Here is a 17,844-nt window from a genome sequence, read left to right on the forward strand (position 1 = left end):
CTGGTCCCACCCGCCCACACCGACCAACATGCCCCAACTACACTTGTCCCACCGGCCCACACCGGTCAACATGCCCCATCTACATTAGTCCCACCGGCCCACACCGACCAACATGCCCCATCTACACTGGTCCCACCCGCCCACACCGACCAACATGCCCCATCTACACTTGTCCCACCCGCCCACACCGACCAACATGCCCCATCTACACTAGTCCCACCCGCCCACACCGACCAACATGCCCCATCTACACTAGTCCCACCCGCCCACACCGACCAACATGCCCCATCTACACTAGTCCCACCTGCCCACACCGACCAACATGCCCCAACTACACTAGTCCCACCGGCCCACACCGGCCAACATGCCCCATCTACACTAGTCCCACCGGCCCACATCGAACAACATGCCCCATCTACACTGGTCCCACCCGCCCACACCGACCAACATGCCCCATCTACACTGGTCCCACCCGCCCACACCGACCAACATGCCCCATCTACACTTGTCCCACCCGCCCACACCGACCAACATGCCCCATCTACACTAGTCCCACCCGCCCACACCGACCAACATGCCCCATCTACACTAGTCCCACCCGCCCACACCGACCAACATGCCCCATCTACACTGGTCCCAGCCGCCCACACCGACCAACATGCCCCATCTACACTGGTCCCACCCGCCCACACCGACCAACATGCCCCATCTACACTTGTCCCACCGGCCCACACCGGCCAACATGCCCCATCTACACTAGTCCCACCAGCCCACACCGACCAACATGCCCCATCTACACTAGTTCCACCCGCCCACACGGGCCAACATGCCCCATCTACACTGGTCCCACCTGCCCACACCGACCAACATGCCCCATCTACACTAGTCCCACCTGCCCACACCGACCAAAATGCCCCATCTACACTATTCCCACCTGCCCACACCGACCAACATGCCCCATCTACACTAGTCCCACCTGCCCACGCCGACCAACATGCCCCATCTACACTAGTCCCACCGGCCCACACCGACCAACATGCCCCATCTACGCTGGTCCCACCCACCCACACGGACCAATATGCCCCATCTACACTGGTCCCACCCGCCCATACCGACCAACATGCCCCATCTACACTAGTCCCACCTGCCCACACCGACCAACATGCCCCATCTACACTGGTCCCAACCGCCCACACCGACCAACATGCCCCATCTACACTAGTCCCACCCGCCCACACCGAACAACATGCCCCATCTACACTAGTCCCACCTGCCCACACCGGCCAACATGCCCCATCTACACTAGCCCCACCGGCCCACACCGACCAACATGCCCCATCTACGCTGGTCCCACCCGCCCACACGGACCAACATGCCCCATCTACACTGGTCCCACCCGCACATACCGACCAACATGCCCCATCTACACTAGTCCCACCTGCCCACACCGACCAACATGCCCCATCTACACTGGTCCCAACCGCCCACACCGACCAACATGCCCCATCTACACTAGTCCCACCTGACCACACCGGCCAACATGCCCCATCTACACTAGTCCCACCTGCCCACACCGACCAACATGCCCCATCTACACTAGTCCCACCGGCCCACACCGACCAACATGCCCCATCTACACTGGTCCCATCCGCCCACACCCACCAACATGCCCCATCTACACTAGTCCCACCTGCCCACACCGACCAACATGCCCCATCTACACTGGTCCCACCCGCCCACACTGACCAACATGCCCCATCTACACTAGTCCCACCCACCCACACCGACCAACATGCCCCATCTACACTAGTCCCACCTGCCCACACCGACCAACATGCCCCATCTACACTAGTCCCACCTGCCCACACCGGCCAACATGCCCCATCTACACTGGTCCCACCTGCCCACACCGGCCAACATGCCCCATCTACACTGGTCCCACCTGCCCACACCAGCCAACATGCCCCATATACACTAGTCCCACCTGCCCACACCGACCAACATGCCCCATCTACACTAGTCCCACCTACCCACACCGACCAACATGCCCCATCTACACTAGTCCCACCTGCCCACACCGACCAACATGCTCCATCTACACTAGTCCCACCTGCCCACACCGGCCAACATGCCCCATCTACACTAGTCCCTCCTGCCCACACCGGCCAACATGCCCCATCTACACTGGTCGAACCCGCCCACACACCCCATCTACACTAGTCCCACCTGCCCACACCGACCAACATGCCCCATCTACACAAGTCCCACCTGCCCACACCGACCAACATGCCCCATCTACACTAGTCCCACATGCCCACACCGACCAACATGCCCCATCTACACTAGTCCCACCTGCCCACACCGACCAACATGCCCCATCTACACTGGTCCCACCTGCCCACACCGACCAACATGCCCCATCTACACTGGTCCCACCTGCCCACACCGACCAACATGCTCCATCTACACTGGTCCCACCTGCCCACACCGACCAACATGCCCCATCTACACTAGTCCCATCCGCCCACACCGATCAACATGCCCCATCTACACTAGTCCCACCCGCCCACACCGACCAACATGCCCCATCTACACTAGTCCCACCTGCCCACACCGGCCAACATGCCCCATCTACACTAGTCCCACCCGCCCACACCGACCAACATGCCCCATCTACACTAGTCCCACCGGCCCACACCGACCAACATGCCCCATCTACACTGGTCCCACCCGCCCACACCGACCAACATACCCCATCAACACTAGTCCCACCTGCCCACACCGACTAACATGCCCCATCTACACTGGTCGCACCCGCCCACACCGACCAACATGCCCCATCTACACTGGTCCCACCCGCCCACACTGACCAACATGCCCCATCTACACTGGTCCCAACCGCCCACACCGACCAACATGCCCCATCTACACTGGTCCCACCCGCCCACACCGACCAACATGCCCCATCTACACTAGTCCCACCCGCCCAGACCGGCCAACATGCCCCATATACACTAGTCTCACCTGCCCACACCGACCAACATGCGCCATCTACACTAGTCCCACCTGCCCACGCCGACCAACATGCCCCATCTACACTAGTCCCACCTGCCCACACCGACCAACATGCCTCATCTACACTAGTCCCTCCTGCCCACACCGGCCAACATGCCCCATCTACACTGGTCCCACCCGCCCACACGCCCCATCTACACTAGTCCCACCTGCCCACACCGACCAACATGTCCCAACTACACTAGTCCCACCTGCCCACACCGGCCAACATGCCCCATCTACACTAGTCCCACCGGCCCACACCGAACAACATGCCCCATCTACACTGGTCCCACCCGCCCACACCGACCAACATGCCCCATCTACACTGGTCCCACCCGCCCACAGCGACCAACATGCCCCATCTGCACTTGTCCCACCCGCCCACACCGACCAACATGCCCCATCTACACTAGTCCCACCCGCCCACACCGACCAACATGCCCCATCTACACTAGTCCCACCCGCCCACACCGACCAACATGCCCCATCTACACTGGTCCCACCCGCCCACACCGACCAACATGCCCCATCTACACTGGTCCCACCCGCCCACACCGACCAACATGCCCCATCTACACTTGTCCCACCGGCCCACACCGGCCAACATGCCCCATCTGCACTAGTCCCACCAGCCCACACCGACCAACATGCCCCATCTACACTAGTTCCACCCGCCCACACGGGCCAACATGCCCCATCTACACTGGTCCCACCTGCCCACACCGACCAACATGCCCCATCTACACTAGTCCCACCTGCCCACACCGACCAAAATGCCCCATCTACACTATTCCCACCTGCCCACACCGACCAACATGCTCCATCTACACTAGTCCCACCTGCCCACGCCGACCAACATGCCCCATCTACACTAGTCCCACCGGCCCACACCGACCAACATGCCCCATCTACGCTGGTCCCACCCACCCACACGGACCAATATGCCCCATCTACACTGGTCCCACCCGCCCATACCGACCAACATGCCCCATCTACACTAGTCCCACCTGCCCACACCGACCAACATGCCCCATCTACACTGGTCCCAACCGCCCACACCGACCAACATGCCCCATCTACACTAGTCCCACCCGCCCACACCGACCAACATGCCCCATCTACACTAGTCCCACCTGCCCACACCGGCCAACATGCCCCATCTACACTAGTCCCACCGGCCCACACCGACCAACATGCCCCATCTAAGCTGGTCCCACCCGCCCACACGGACCAACATGCCCCATCTACACTGGTCCCACCCGCACATACCGACCAACATGCCCCATCTACACTAGTCCCACCTGCCCACACCGACCAACATGCCCCATCTACACTGGTCCCAACCGCCCACACCGACCAACATGCCCCATCTACACTAGTCCCACCCACCCACACCGACCAACATGCCCCATCTACACTAGTCCCACACGCCCACACCGCCCAACATGCCCCATCTACACTGGTCCCACCTGCCCACACCGACCAACATGCCCCATCTACACTGGTCCCACCTGCCCACACCGGCCAACATGCCCCATCTACACTGGTCCCACCTGCCCAGACCGGCCAACATGCCCCATATACACTAGTCCCACCTGCCCACACCGACCAACATGCCCCATCTACACTAGTCCCACCTGCCCACACCGACCAACATGCCCCATCTACACTAGTCCCACCTGCCCACACCGGCCAACATGCCCCATCTACACTGGTCCAACCCGCCCACACACCCCATCTACACTAGTCCCACCTGCCCACACCGACCAACATGCCCTATCTACACTAGTCCCACCTGCCCACACCGACCAACATGCCCCATCTACACAAGTCCCACCTGCCCACACCGACCAACATGCCCCATCTACACTAGTCCCACATGCCCACACCGACCAACATGCCCCATCTACACTAGTCCCACCTGCCCACACCGACCAACATGCCCCATCTACACTGGTCCCACCTGCCCACACCGACCAACATGCCCCATCTACACTGGTCCCACCTGCCCACACCGACCAACATGCTCCATCTACACTGGTCCCACCTGCCCACACCGACCAACATGCCCCATCTACACTAGTCCCACCTGCCCACACCGACCAACATGCCCCATCTACACTAGTCCCACCGGCCCACACCGACCAACATGCCCCATCTACACTAGTCCCACCTGCCCACACCGACCAACATGCCCCATCTACACTAGTCCCACCTGCCCACACCGACCAACATGCCCCATCTACACTAGTCCCACCTGCCCACACCGACCAACATGCCCCATCTACACTAGTCCCTCCTGCCCACACCGGCCAACATGCCCCATCTACACTGGTCCAACCCACCCACACACCCCATCTACACTAGTCCCACCTGCCCACACCGACCAACATGCCCTATCTACACTAGTCCCACCTGCCCACACCGACCAACATGCCCCATCTACACAAGTCCCACCTGCCCACACCGACCAACATGCCCCATCTACACTAGTCCCACATGCCCACACCGACCAACATGCCCCATCTACACTAGTCCCACCTGCCCACACCGGCCAACATGCCCCATCTACACTAGTCCCTCCTGCCCACACCGGCCAACATGCCCCATCTACACTGGTCCAACCCGCCCACACACCCCATCTACACTAGTCCCACCTGCCCACACCGACCAACATGCCCTATCTACACTAGTCCCACCTGCCCACACCGACCAACATGCCCCATCTACACAAGTCCCACCTGCCCACACCGACCAACATGCCCCATCTACACTAGTCCCACATGCCCACACCGACCAACATGCCCCATCTACACTAGTCCCACACGCCCACACCGGCCAACATGCCCCATCTACACTAGTCCCTCCTGCCCACACCGGCCAACATGCCCCATCTACACTGGTCCAACCCGCCCACACACCCCATCTACACTAGTCCCACCTGCCCACACCGACCAACATGCCCTATCTACACTAGTCCCACCTGCCCACACCGACCAACATGCCCCATCTACACAAGTCCCACCTGCCCACACCGACCAACATGCCCCATCTACACTAGTCCCACATGCCCACACCGACCAACATGCCCCATCTACACTAGTCCCACCTGCCCACACCGACCAACATGCCCCATCTACACTGGTCCCACCTGCCCACACCTACCAACATGCCCCATCTACACTGGTCCCACCTGCCCACACCGACCAACATGCTCCATCTACACTGGTCCCACCTGCCCACACCGACCAACATGCCCCATCTACACTAGTCCCACCTGCCCAGACCGGCCAACATGCCCCATATACACTAGTCCCACCTGCCCACACCGACCAACATGCCCCATCTACACTAGTCCCACCTGCCCACACCGACCAACATGCCCCATCTACACTAGTCCCACCTGCCCACACTGACCAACATGCTCCATCTACACTAGTCCCACCTGCCCACACCGGCCAACATGCCCCATCTACACTAGTCCCTCCTGCCCACACCGGCCAACATGCCCCATCTACACTGGTCCAACCCGCCCACACACCCCATCTACACTAGTCCCACCTGCCCACACCGACCAACATGCCCTATCTACACTAGTCCCACCTGCCCACACCGACCAACATGCCCCATCTACACAAGTCCCACCTGCCCACACCGACCAACATGCCCCATCTACACTAGTCCCACATGCCCACACCGACCAACATGCCCCATCTACACTAGTCCCACCTGCCCACACCGACCAACATGCCCCATCTACACTGGTCCCACCTGCCCACACCGACCAACATGCCCCATCTACACTGGTCCCACCTGCCCACACCGACCAACATGCCCCATCTACACTGGTCCCACCTGCCCACACCGACCAACATGCTCCATCTACACTGGTCCCACCTGCCCACACCGACCAACATGCCCCATCTACACTAGTCCCACCTGCCCACACCGACCAACATGCCCCATCTACACTAGTCCCACCGGCCCACACCGACCAACATGCCCCATCTACACTAGTCCCACCTGCCCACACCGACCAACATGCCCCATCTACACTAGTCCCACCTGCCCACACCGACCAACATGCCCCATCTACACTAGTCCCACCTGCCCACACCGACCAACATGCCCCATCTACACTGGTCCCAACCGCCCACACCGACCAACATGCCCCATCTACACTAGTCCCACCCACCCACACCGACCAACATGCCCCATCTACACTAGTCCCACACGCCCACACCGACCAACATGCCCCATCTACACTAGTCCCACCTGCCCACACCGACCAACATGCCCCATCTACACTAGTCCCACCTGCCCTCACCGGCCAACATGCCCCATCTACACTAGTCCCACCCACCCACACCGACCAACATGCCCCATCTACACTGGTCCCACCTGCCCACACCGCCCAACATGCCCCATCTACACTGGTCCCAACCGCCCACACCGACCAACATGCCCCATCTACACTAGTCCCACCCACCCACACCGCCCAACATGCCCCATCTACACTGGTCCCACCTGCCCACACCGGCCAACATGCCCCATCTACACTGGTCCCACCTGCCCACACCGACCAACATGCCCCATCTACACTGGTCCCACCTGCCCAGACCGGCCAACATGCCCCGTATACACTAGTCCCACCTGCCCACACCGACCAACATGCCCCATCTACACTAGTCCCACCTGCCCACACCGACCAACATGCCCCATCTACACTAGTCCCACCTGCCCACACTGACCAACATGCTCCATCTACACTAGTCCCACCTGCCCACACCGGCCAACATGCCCCATCTACACTAGTCCCTCCTGCCCACACCGGCCAACATGCCCCATCTACACTGGTCCATCCCGCCCACACACCCCATCTACACTAGTCCCACCTGCCCACACCGACCAACATGCCCTATCTACACTAGTCCCACCTGCCCACACCGACCAACATGCCCCATCTACACAAGTCCCACCTGCCCACACCGACCAACATGCCCCATCTACACTAGTCCCACATGCCCACACCGACCAACATGCCCCATCTACACTAGTCCCACCTGCCCACACCGACCAACATGCCCCATCTACACTGGTCCCACCTGCCCACACCAACCAACATGCCCCATCTACACTGGTCCCACCTGCCCACACCGACCAACATGCCCCATCTACACTGGTCCCACCTGCCCACACCGACCAACATGCTCCATCTACACTGGTCCCACCTGCCCACACCGACCAACATGCCCCATCTACACTAGTCCCACCTGCCCACACCGACCAACATGCCCCATCTACACTAGTCCCACCGGCCCACACCGACCAACATGCCCCATCTACACTAGTCCCACCTGCCCACACCGACCAACATGCCCCATCTACACTAGTCCCACCTGCCCACACCGACCAACATGCCCCATCTACACTAGTCCCACCTGCCCACACCGACCAACATGCCCCATCTACACTGGTCCCAACCGCCCACACCGACCAACATGCCCCATCTACACTAGTCCCACCCACCCACACCGACCAACATGCCCCATCTACACTAGTCCCACACGCCCACACCGACCAACATGCCCCATCTACACTAGTCCCACCTGCCCACACCGACCAACATGCCCCATCTACACTAGTCCCACCTGCCCTCACCGGCCAACATGCCCCATCTACACTAGTCCCACCCACCCACACCGACCAACATGCCCCATCTACACTGGTCCCACCTGCCCACACCGCCCAACATGCCCCATCTACACTGGTCCCAACCGCCCACACCGACCAACATGCCCCATCTACACTAGTCCCACCCACCCACACCGCCCAACATGCCCCATCTACACTGGTCCCACCTGCCCACACCGGCCAACATGCCCCATCTACACTGGTCCCACCTGCCCACACCGACCAACATGCCCCATCTACACTGGTCCCACCTGCCCAGACCGGCCAACATGCCCCATATACACTAGTCCCACCTGCCCACACCGACCAACATGCCCCATCTACACTAGTCCCACCTGCCCACACCGACCAACATGCCCCATCTACACTAGTCCCACCTGCCCACACTGACCAACATGCTCCATCTACACTAGTCCCACCTGCCCACACCGGCCAACATGCCCCATCTACACTAGTCCCTCCTGCCCACACCGGCCAACATGCCCCATCTACACTGGTCCAACCCACCCACACACCCCATCTACACTAGTCCCACCTGCCCACACCGACCAACATGCCCTATCTACACTAGTCCCACCTGCCCACACCGACCAACATGCCCCATCTACACAAGTCCCACCTGCCCACACCGACCAACATGCCCCATCTACACTAGTCCCACATGCCCACACCGACCAACATGCCCCATCTACACTAGTCCCACCTGCCCACACCGGCCAACATGCCCCATCTACACTAGTCCCTCCTGCCCACACCGACCAACATGCCCCATCTACACTGGTCCCACCTGCCCACACCGACCAACATGCTCCATCTACACTGGTCCCACCTGCCCACACCGACCAACATGCCCCATCTACACTAGTCCCACCTGCCCACACCGACCAACATGCCCCATCTACACTAGTCCCACCGGCCCACACCGACCAACATGCCCCATCTACACTAGTCCCACCTGCCCACACCGACCAACATGCCCCATCTACACTAGTCCCACCTGCCCACACCGACCAACATGCCCCATCTACACTAGTCCCACCTGCCCACACCGACCAACATGCCCCATCTACACTAGTCCCTCCTGCCCACACCGGCCAACATGCCCCATCTACACTGGTCCAACCCACCCACACACCCCATCTACACTAGTCCCACCTGCCCACACCGACCAACATGCCCTATCTACACTAGTCCCACCTGCCCACACCGACCAACATGCCCCATCTACACAAGTCCCACCTGCCCACACCGACCAACATGCCCCATCTACACTAGTCCCACATGCCCACACCGACCAACATGCCCCATCTACACTAGTCCCACCTGCCCACACCGGCCAACATGCCCCATCTACACTAGTCCCTCCTGCCCACACCGGCCAACATGCCCCATCTACACTGGTCCAACCCGCCCACACACCCCATCTACACTAGTCCCACCTGCCCACACCGACCAACATGCCCTATCTACACTAGTCCCACCTGCCCACACCGACCAACATGCCCCATCTACACAAGTCCCACCTGCCCACACCGACCAACATGCCCCATCTACACTAGTCCCACATGCCCACACCGACCAACATGCCCCATCTACACTAGTCCCACACGCCCACACCGGCCAACATGCCCCATCTACACTAGTCCCTCCTGCCCACACCGGCCAACATGCCCCATCTACACTGGTCCAACCCGCCCACACACCCCATCTACACTAGTCCCACCTGCCCACACCGACCAACATGCCCTATCTACACTAGTCCCACCTGCCCACACCGACCAACATGCCCCATCTACACAAGTCCCACCTGCCCACACCGACCAACATGCCCCATCTACACTAGTCCCACATGCCCACACCGACCAACATGCCCCATCTACACTAGTCCCACCTGCCCACACCGACCAACATGCCCCATCTACACTGGTCCCACCTGCCCACACCTACCAACATGCCCCATCTACACTGGTCCCACCTGCCCACACCGACCAACATGCTCCATCTACACTGGTCCCACCTGCCCACACCGACCAACATGCCCCATCTACACTAGTCCCACCTGCCCAGACCGGCCAACATGCCCCATATACACTAGTCCCACCTGCCCACACCGACCAACATGCCCCATCTACACTAGTCCCACCTGCCCACACCGACCAACATGCCCCATCTACACTAGTCCCACCTGCCCACACTGACCAACATGCTCCATCTACACTAGTCCCACCTGCCCACACCGGCCAACATGCCCCATCTACGCTAGTCCCTCCTGCCCACACCGGCCAACATGCCCCATCTACACTGGTCCAACCCGCCCACACACCCCATCTACACTAGTCCCACCTGCCCACACCGACCAACATGCCCTATCTACACTAGTCCCACCTGCCCACACCGACCAACATGCCCCATCTACACAAGTCCCACCTGCCCACACCGACCAACATGCCCCATCTACACTAGTCCCACATGCCCACACCGACCAACATGCCCCATCTACACTAGTCCCACCTGCCCACACCGACCAACATGCCCCATCTACACTGGTCCCACCTGCCCACACCGACCAACATGCCCCATCTACACTGGTCCCACCTGCCCACACCGACCAACATGCCCCATCTACACTGGTCCCACCTGCCCACACCGACCAACATGCTCCATCTACACTGGTCCCACCTGCCCACACCGACCAACATGCCCCATCTACACTAGTCCCACCTGCCCACACCGACCAACATGCCCCATCTACACTAGTCCCACCGGCCCACACCGACCAACATGCCCCATCTACACTAGTCCCACCTGCCCACACCGACCAACATGCCCCATCTACACTAGTCCCACCTGCCCACACCGACCAACATGCCCCATCTACACTAGTCCCACCTGCCCACACCGACCAACATGCCCCATCTACACTGGTCCCAACCACCCACACCGACCAACATGCCCCATCTACACTAGTCCCACCCACCCACACCGACCAACATGCCCCATCTACACTAGTCCCACACGCCCACACCGACCAACATGCCCCATCTACACTAGTCCCACCTGCCCACACCGACCAACATGCCCCATCTACACTAGTCCCACCTGCCCTCACCGGCCAACATGCCCCATCTACACTAGTCCCACCCACCCACACCGACCAACATGCCCCATCTACACTGGTCCCACCTGCCCACACCGCCCAACATGCCCCATCTACACTGGTCCCAACCGCCCACACCGACCAACATGCCCCATCTACACTAGTCCCACCCACCCACACCGCCCAACATGCCCCATCTACACTGGTCCCACCTGCCCACACCGGCCAACATGCCCCATCTACACTGGTCCCACCTGCCCACACCGACCAACATGCCCCATCTACACTGGTCCCACCTGCCCAGACCGGCCAACATGCCCCATATACACTAGTCCCACCTGCCCACACCGACCAACATGCTCCATCTACACTAGTCCCACCTGCCCACACCGGCCAACATGCCCCATCTACACTAGTCCCTCCTGCCCACACCGGCCAACATGCCCCATCTACACTGGTCCATCCCGCCCACACACCCCATCTACACTAGTCCCACCTGCCCACACCGACCAACATGCCCTATCTACACTAGTCCCACCTACCCACACCGACCAACATGCCCCATCTACACAAGTCCCACCTGCCCACACCGACCAACATGCCCCATCTACACTAGTCCCACATGCCCACACCGACCAACATGCCCCATCTACACTAGTCCCACCTGCCCACACCGACCAACATGCCCCATCTACACTGGTCCCACCTGCCCACACCGACCAACATGCCCCATCTACACTGGTCCCACCTGCCCACACCGACCAACATGCCCCATCTACACTGGTCCCACCTGCCCACACCGACCAACATGCTCCATCTACACTGGTCCCACCTGCCCACACCGACCAACATGCCCCATCCACACTAGTCCCACCTGCCCACACCGACCAACATGCCCCATCTACACTAGTCCCACCGGCCCACACCGACCAACATGCCCCATCTACACTAGTCCCACCTGCCCACACCGACCAACATGCCCCATCTACACTAGTCCCACCTGCCCACACCGACCAACATGCCCCATCTACACTAGTCCCACCTGCCCACACCGACCAACATGCCCCATCTACACTGGTCCCAACCGCCCACACCGACCAACATGCCCCATCTACACTAGTCCCACCCACCCACACCGACCAACATGCCCCATCTACACTAGTCCCACACGCCCACACCGACCAACATGCCCCATCTACACTAGTCCCACCTGCCCACACCGACCAACATGCCCCATCTACACTAGTCCCACCTGCCCTCACCGGCCAACATGCCCCATCTACACTAGTCCCACCCACCCACACCGACCAACATGCCCCATCTACACTGGTCCCACCTGCCCACACCGCCCAACATGCCCCATCTACACTGGTCCCAACCGCCCACACCGACCAACATGCCCCATCTACACTAGTCCCACCCACCCACACCGCCCAACATGCCCCATCTACACTGGTCCCACCTGCCCACACCGGCCAACATGCCCCATCTACACTGGTCCCACCTGCCCACACCGACCAACATGCCCCATCTACACTGGTCCCACCTGCCCAGACCGGCCAACATGCCCCATATACACTAGTCCCACCTGCCCACACCGACCAACATGCCCCATCTACACTAGTCCCACCTGCCCACACCGACCAACATGCCCCATCTACACTAGTCCCACCTGCCCACACTGACCAACATGCTCCATCTACACTAGTCCCACCTGCCCACACCGGCCAACATGCCCCATCTACACTAGTCCCTCCTGCCCACACCGGCCAACATGCCCCATCTACACTGGTCCAACCCACCCACACACCCCATCTACACTAGTCCCACCTGCCCACACCGACCAACATGCCCTATCTACACTAGTCCCACCTGCCCACACCGACCAACATGCCCCATCTACACAAGTCCCACCTGCCCACACCGACCAACATGCCCCATCTACACTAGTCCCACATGCCCACACCGACCAACATGCCCCATCTACACTAGTCCCACCTGCCCACACCGGCCAACATGCCCCATCTACACTAGTCCCTCCTGCCCACACCGGCCAACATGCCCCATCTACACTGGTCCAACCCGCCCACACACCCCATCTACACTAGTCCCACCTGCCCACACCGACCAACATGCCCTATCTACACTAGTCCCACCTGCCCACACCGACCAACATGCCCCATCTACACAAGTCCCACCTGCCCACACCGACCAACATGCCCCATCTACACTAGTCCCACATGCCCACACCGACCAACATGCCCCATCTACACTAGTCCCACACGCCCACACCGGCCAACATGCCCCATCTACACTAGTCCCTCCTGCCCACACCGGCCAACATGCCCCATCTACACTGGTCCAACCCGCCCACACACCCCATCTACACTAGTCCCACCTGCCCACACCGACCAACATGCCCTATCTACACTAGTCCCACCTGCCCACACCGACCAACATGCCCCATCTACACAAGTCCCACCTGCCCACACCGACCAACATGCCCCATCTACACTAGTCCCACATGCCCACACCGACCAACATGCCCCATCTACACTGGTCCCACCTGCCCACACCGACCAACATGCCCCATCTACACTGGTCCCACCTGCCCACACCGACCAACATGCCCCATCTACACTGGTCCCACCTGCCCACACCGACCAACATGCTCCATCTACACTGGACCCACCTGCCCACACCGACCAACATGCCCCATCTACACTAGTCCCACCTGCCCAGACCGGCCAACATGCCCCATATACACTAGTCCCACCTGCCCACACCGACCAACATGCCCCATCTACACTAGTCCCGCCTGCCCACACCGACCAACATGCCCCATCTACACTAGTCCCACCTGCCCACACTGACCAACATGCTCCATCTACACTAGTCCCACCTGCCCACACCGGCCAACATGCCCCATCTACACTAGTCCCTCCTGCCCACACCGGCCAACATGCCCCATCTACACTGGTCCAACCCGCCCACACACCCCATCTACACTAGTCCCACCTGCCCACACCGACCAACATGCCCTATCTACACTAGTCCCACCTGCCCACACCGACCAACATGCCCCATCTACACAAGTCCCACCTGCCCACACCGACCAACATGCCCCATCTACACTAGTCCCACATGCCCACACCGACCAACATGCCCCATCTACACTAGTCCCACCTGCCCACACCGACCAACATGCCCCATCTACACTGGTCCCACCTGCCCACACCGACCAACATGCCCCATCTACACTGGTCCCACCTGCCCACACCGACCAACATGCTCCATCTACACTGGTCCCACCTGCCCACACCGACCAACATGCCCCATCTACACTAGTCCCACCTGCCCACACCGACCAACATGCCCCATCTACACTAGTCCCACCTGCCCACACCGACCAACATGCCCCATCTACACTAGTCCCACCTGCCCACACCGACCAACATGCCCCATCTATACTAGTCCCACCTGCCCACACCGACCAACATGCCCCATCTACACTAGTCCCACCGGCCCACACCGGCCAACATGCCCCATCTACACTAGTCCCACCCGCCCACACCGACCAACATGCCCCATCTACACTAGTCCCATCTGCCCACACCGATCAACATGCCCCATCTACACTAGTCCCACCCGCCCACACCGACCAACATGCCCCATCTACACTAGTCCCACCTGCCCACACCGGCCAACATGCCCCATCTACACTAGTCCCACCCGCCCACACCGACCAACATGCCCCATCTACACTAGTCCCACCGGCCCACACCGACCAACATGCCCCATCTACACTGGTCCCACCCGCCCACACCGACCAACATACCCCATCAACACTAGTCCCACCCGCCCACACCGACCAACATGCCCCATCTACACTAGTCCCACCCGCCCAGACCGGCCAACATGCCCCATATACACTAGTCTCACCTGCCCACACCGACCAACATGCGCCATCTACACTAGTCCCACCTGCCCACACCGACCAACATGCCCCATCTACACTAGTCCCACCTGCCCACACCGACCAAGATGCCTCATCTACACTAGTCCCTCCTGCCCACACCGGCCAACATGCCCCATCTACACTGGTCCCACCCGCCCACACGCCCCATCTACACTAGTCCCACCTGCCCACACCGACCAACATGCCCTATCTACACTAGTCCCACCTGCCCACACCGACCAACATGCCCCATCTACACAAGTCCCACCTTCCCACACCGACCAACATGCCCCATCTACACTAGTCCCACCTGCCCACACCGACCAACATGCCCCATCTACACTAGCCCACCTGGCCACACCGACCAACATACCCCATCTACACTACAACATACCCCATCCTGCTGAGTTACTCCAGCAGTCCCTAGTGGGCGTAGGATCGTGTTAATGTGTGCGGGGATCGCTGGTCGGCGCGGACCCGGTGGGCCGAAGGGACTGTTTCCGCGCTGTATCTCTAAACTAAACTAAACCAAATAGGTGGCAGGTGTAGACTTGCTGCACTACCCGCTGCGCCACCTTTGCCGAAGGCCGTACCTTGATTTTGAGGCGGTCCAGGATGTCTTGCACGTCAGCACAGGCCAGGGTCTCCTTGAAGGACTGCTCCTTGACGTAGTTAATCTTGTTGTTGAGCTCATGGAGCTGTTCCAGAAACTGCTGCTCAGTGACTGGGGTGTCCATAATGGTACTGCAACGTAAACATGCAGGGAGGGCACCAGGAGATGGGCAGGCACCAGGAGATGGGCAGTGCCAGGAGATGGGCATGGCACCAGGAGATGGGCAGGCACCAGGAGATGGACATGGCACCAGGAGATGGGCAGGCACCAGGAGATGGGCAGACACCAGGAGATGGGCATGGCACCAGGAGATGGACGTGGCACCAGGGTGGGTGGTCAGGGATGGGTTGGAGGTGGGCGGTGGGTGGCACTGGGCCCGGTCACTCACGAGATCATGATGGAGTCGGGGGTGGGTGTGGTGTGGGTGGGCCGGGGGTGGGTGTGGGGTGGGCCGGGTGCAGGGTGGGTGGGTGCGGCTGGGTGGGTGTGTGTGGGTGGGTGGGTGTGTGTGTGTGGGTGGGTGGGTGTGTGGGTGTGTGTGTGTGGGTGTGTGTGTGGGTGGGTGTGTGGGTGGGTGGGTGTGTGGGTGGGTGGGTGTGTGTGGCGGGGTGGGTGGGCGGGTGGGTGGGTGTGTGGGTGGGTGGGTGTGTGGGTGGGTGTGTGGGTGGGTGGGTGTGTGGGTGGGTGTGTGGGTGGGTGGGTGTGTGTGGCGGGGTGGGTGGGCGGGTGGGTGGGTGGGCAGTGGGTGGCACTGGGTCCGGTCACTCACAAGATCATGATGGCGGAGTCGGGGGTGGGTGTGGGGTGGGCTGTGGGTGGGTTGGTCAGGGGTGGGTGGGTGCGTGGGTTCGTGGGTGGTGGGTGGCACTGGGCCCGGTCACTCACGAGATCATGATGTTGGAATCGGGGTGTGGTGTGGGTGGGCCGGGGGTGGGTGGGTGCGTGTGGGTGGGCAGTGGGTGGCACTGGGCCCGGTCACTCACGAGATCATGATGGCGGGCACGATCAGCTCATCCACCAGCTGGCTGAGCTCGCTGCGCACTGACTGGCGGTTCTTCAGCTTGATGTTCATGGCGATGGACTGCTCCTGCAGGGTCTGGATCTCACAGCTGATGCTGCTCAGGTCACTCTGGAAAGTCCCGAGCATCTGCTCCATCCTCTGTCACACAGCACACGGCACAGTCAGAGAGAGAGGGGCAGAGAGAGAGAGAGAGAGAGAGAGAGAGAGAGAGAGAGAGAGAGAGAGAGAGAGAGAGAGAGAGAGAGAGAGAGAGAGAGACAGAGACAGGGAGAGAGACAATAGACACCACTCTCTGTGTGAAGAAATGTTTTCTCATCTCGGTCCTAAAAGACTTCCCCCTTATCCTTAAACTGTGTGACCCCTTGTTCTGGACTTCCCCAACATCTGGAACAATCTTCCTGCAT

At 60.5% G+C, this 17,844-nt stretch overlaps 2 protein-coding genes across 3 annotated transcripts in view; both read right to left on the reverse strand.

The window, feature by feature from the left end:
• LOC144602510 (uncharacterized) overlaps positions 1-17,844 on the reverse strand; it is a 376,398-nt gene that overhangs the window by 140,860 nt on the left and 217,694 nt on the right. The gene's annotated exons all lie outside the window — the stretch shown is intronic.
• The window catches only part of LOC144602643 (vacuolar protein sorting-associated protein 52 homolog), a 33,336-nt gene that overhangs the window by 9,775 nt on the left and 5,717 nt on the right, over positions 1-17,844 (reverse strand). For both annotated transcript variants that reach the window (XM_078415773.1, XM_078415774.1), the window contains 2 exons: positions 17,403-17,578; positions 16,400-16,550 (listed from right to left, as the gene is read on the reverse strand). In XM_078415773.1, coding sequence (XP_078271899.1) covers positions 16,400-16,550; positions 17,403-17,575 — 324 coding nt within the window. In that variant the 5' untranslated portion in view covers positions 17,576-17,578. The remainder of the gene's footprint in view (positions 1-16,399; positions 16,551-17,402; positions 17,579-17,844) is intronic.

The sequence above is a fragment of the Rhinoraja longicauda genome, chromosome 19 (genome assembly GCF_053455715.1).
Source record: "Rhinoraja longicauda isolate Sanriku21f chromosome 19, sRhiLon1.1, whole genome shotgun sequence".
NCBI classification, from domain to species: Eukaryota; Metazoa; Chordata; class Chondrichthyes; order Rajiformes; family Arhynchobatidae; genus Rhinoraja; species Rhinoraja longicauda.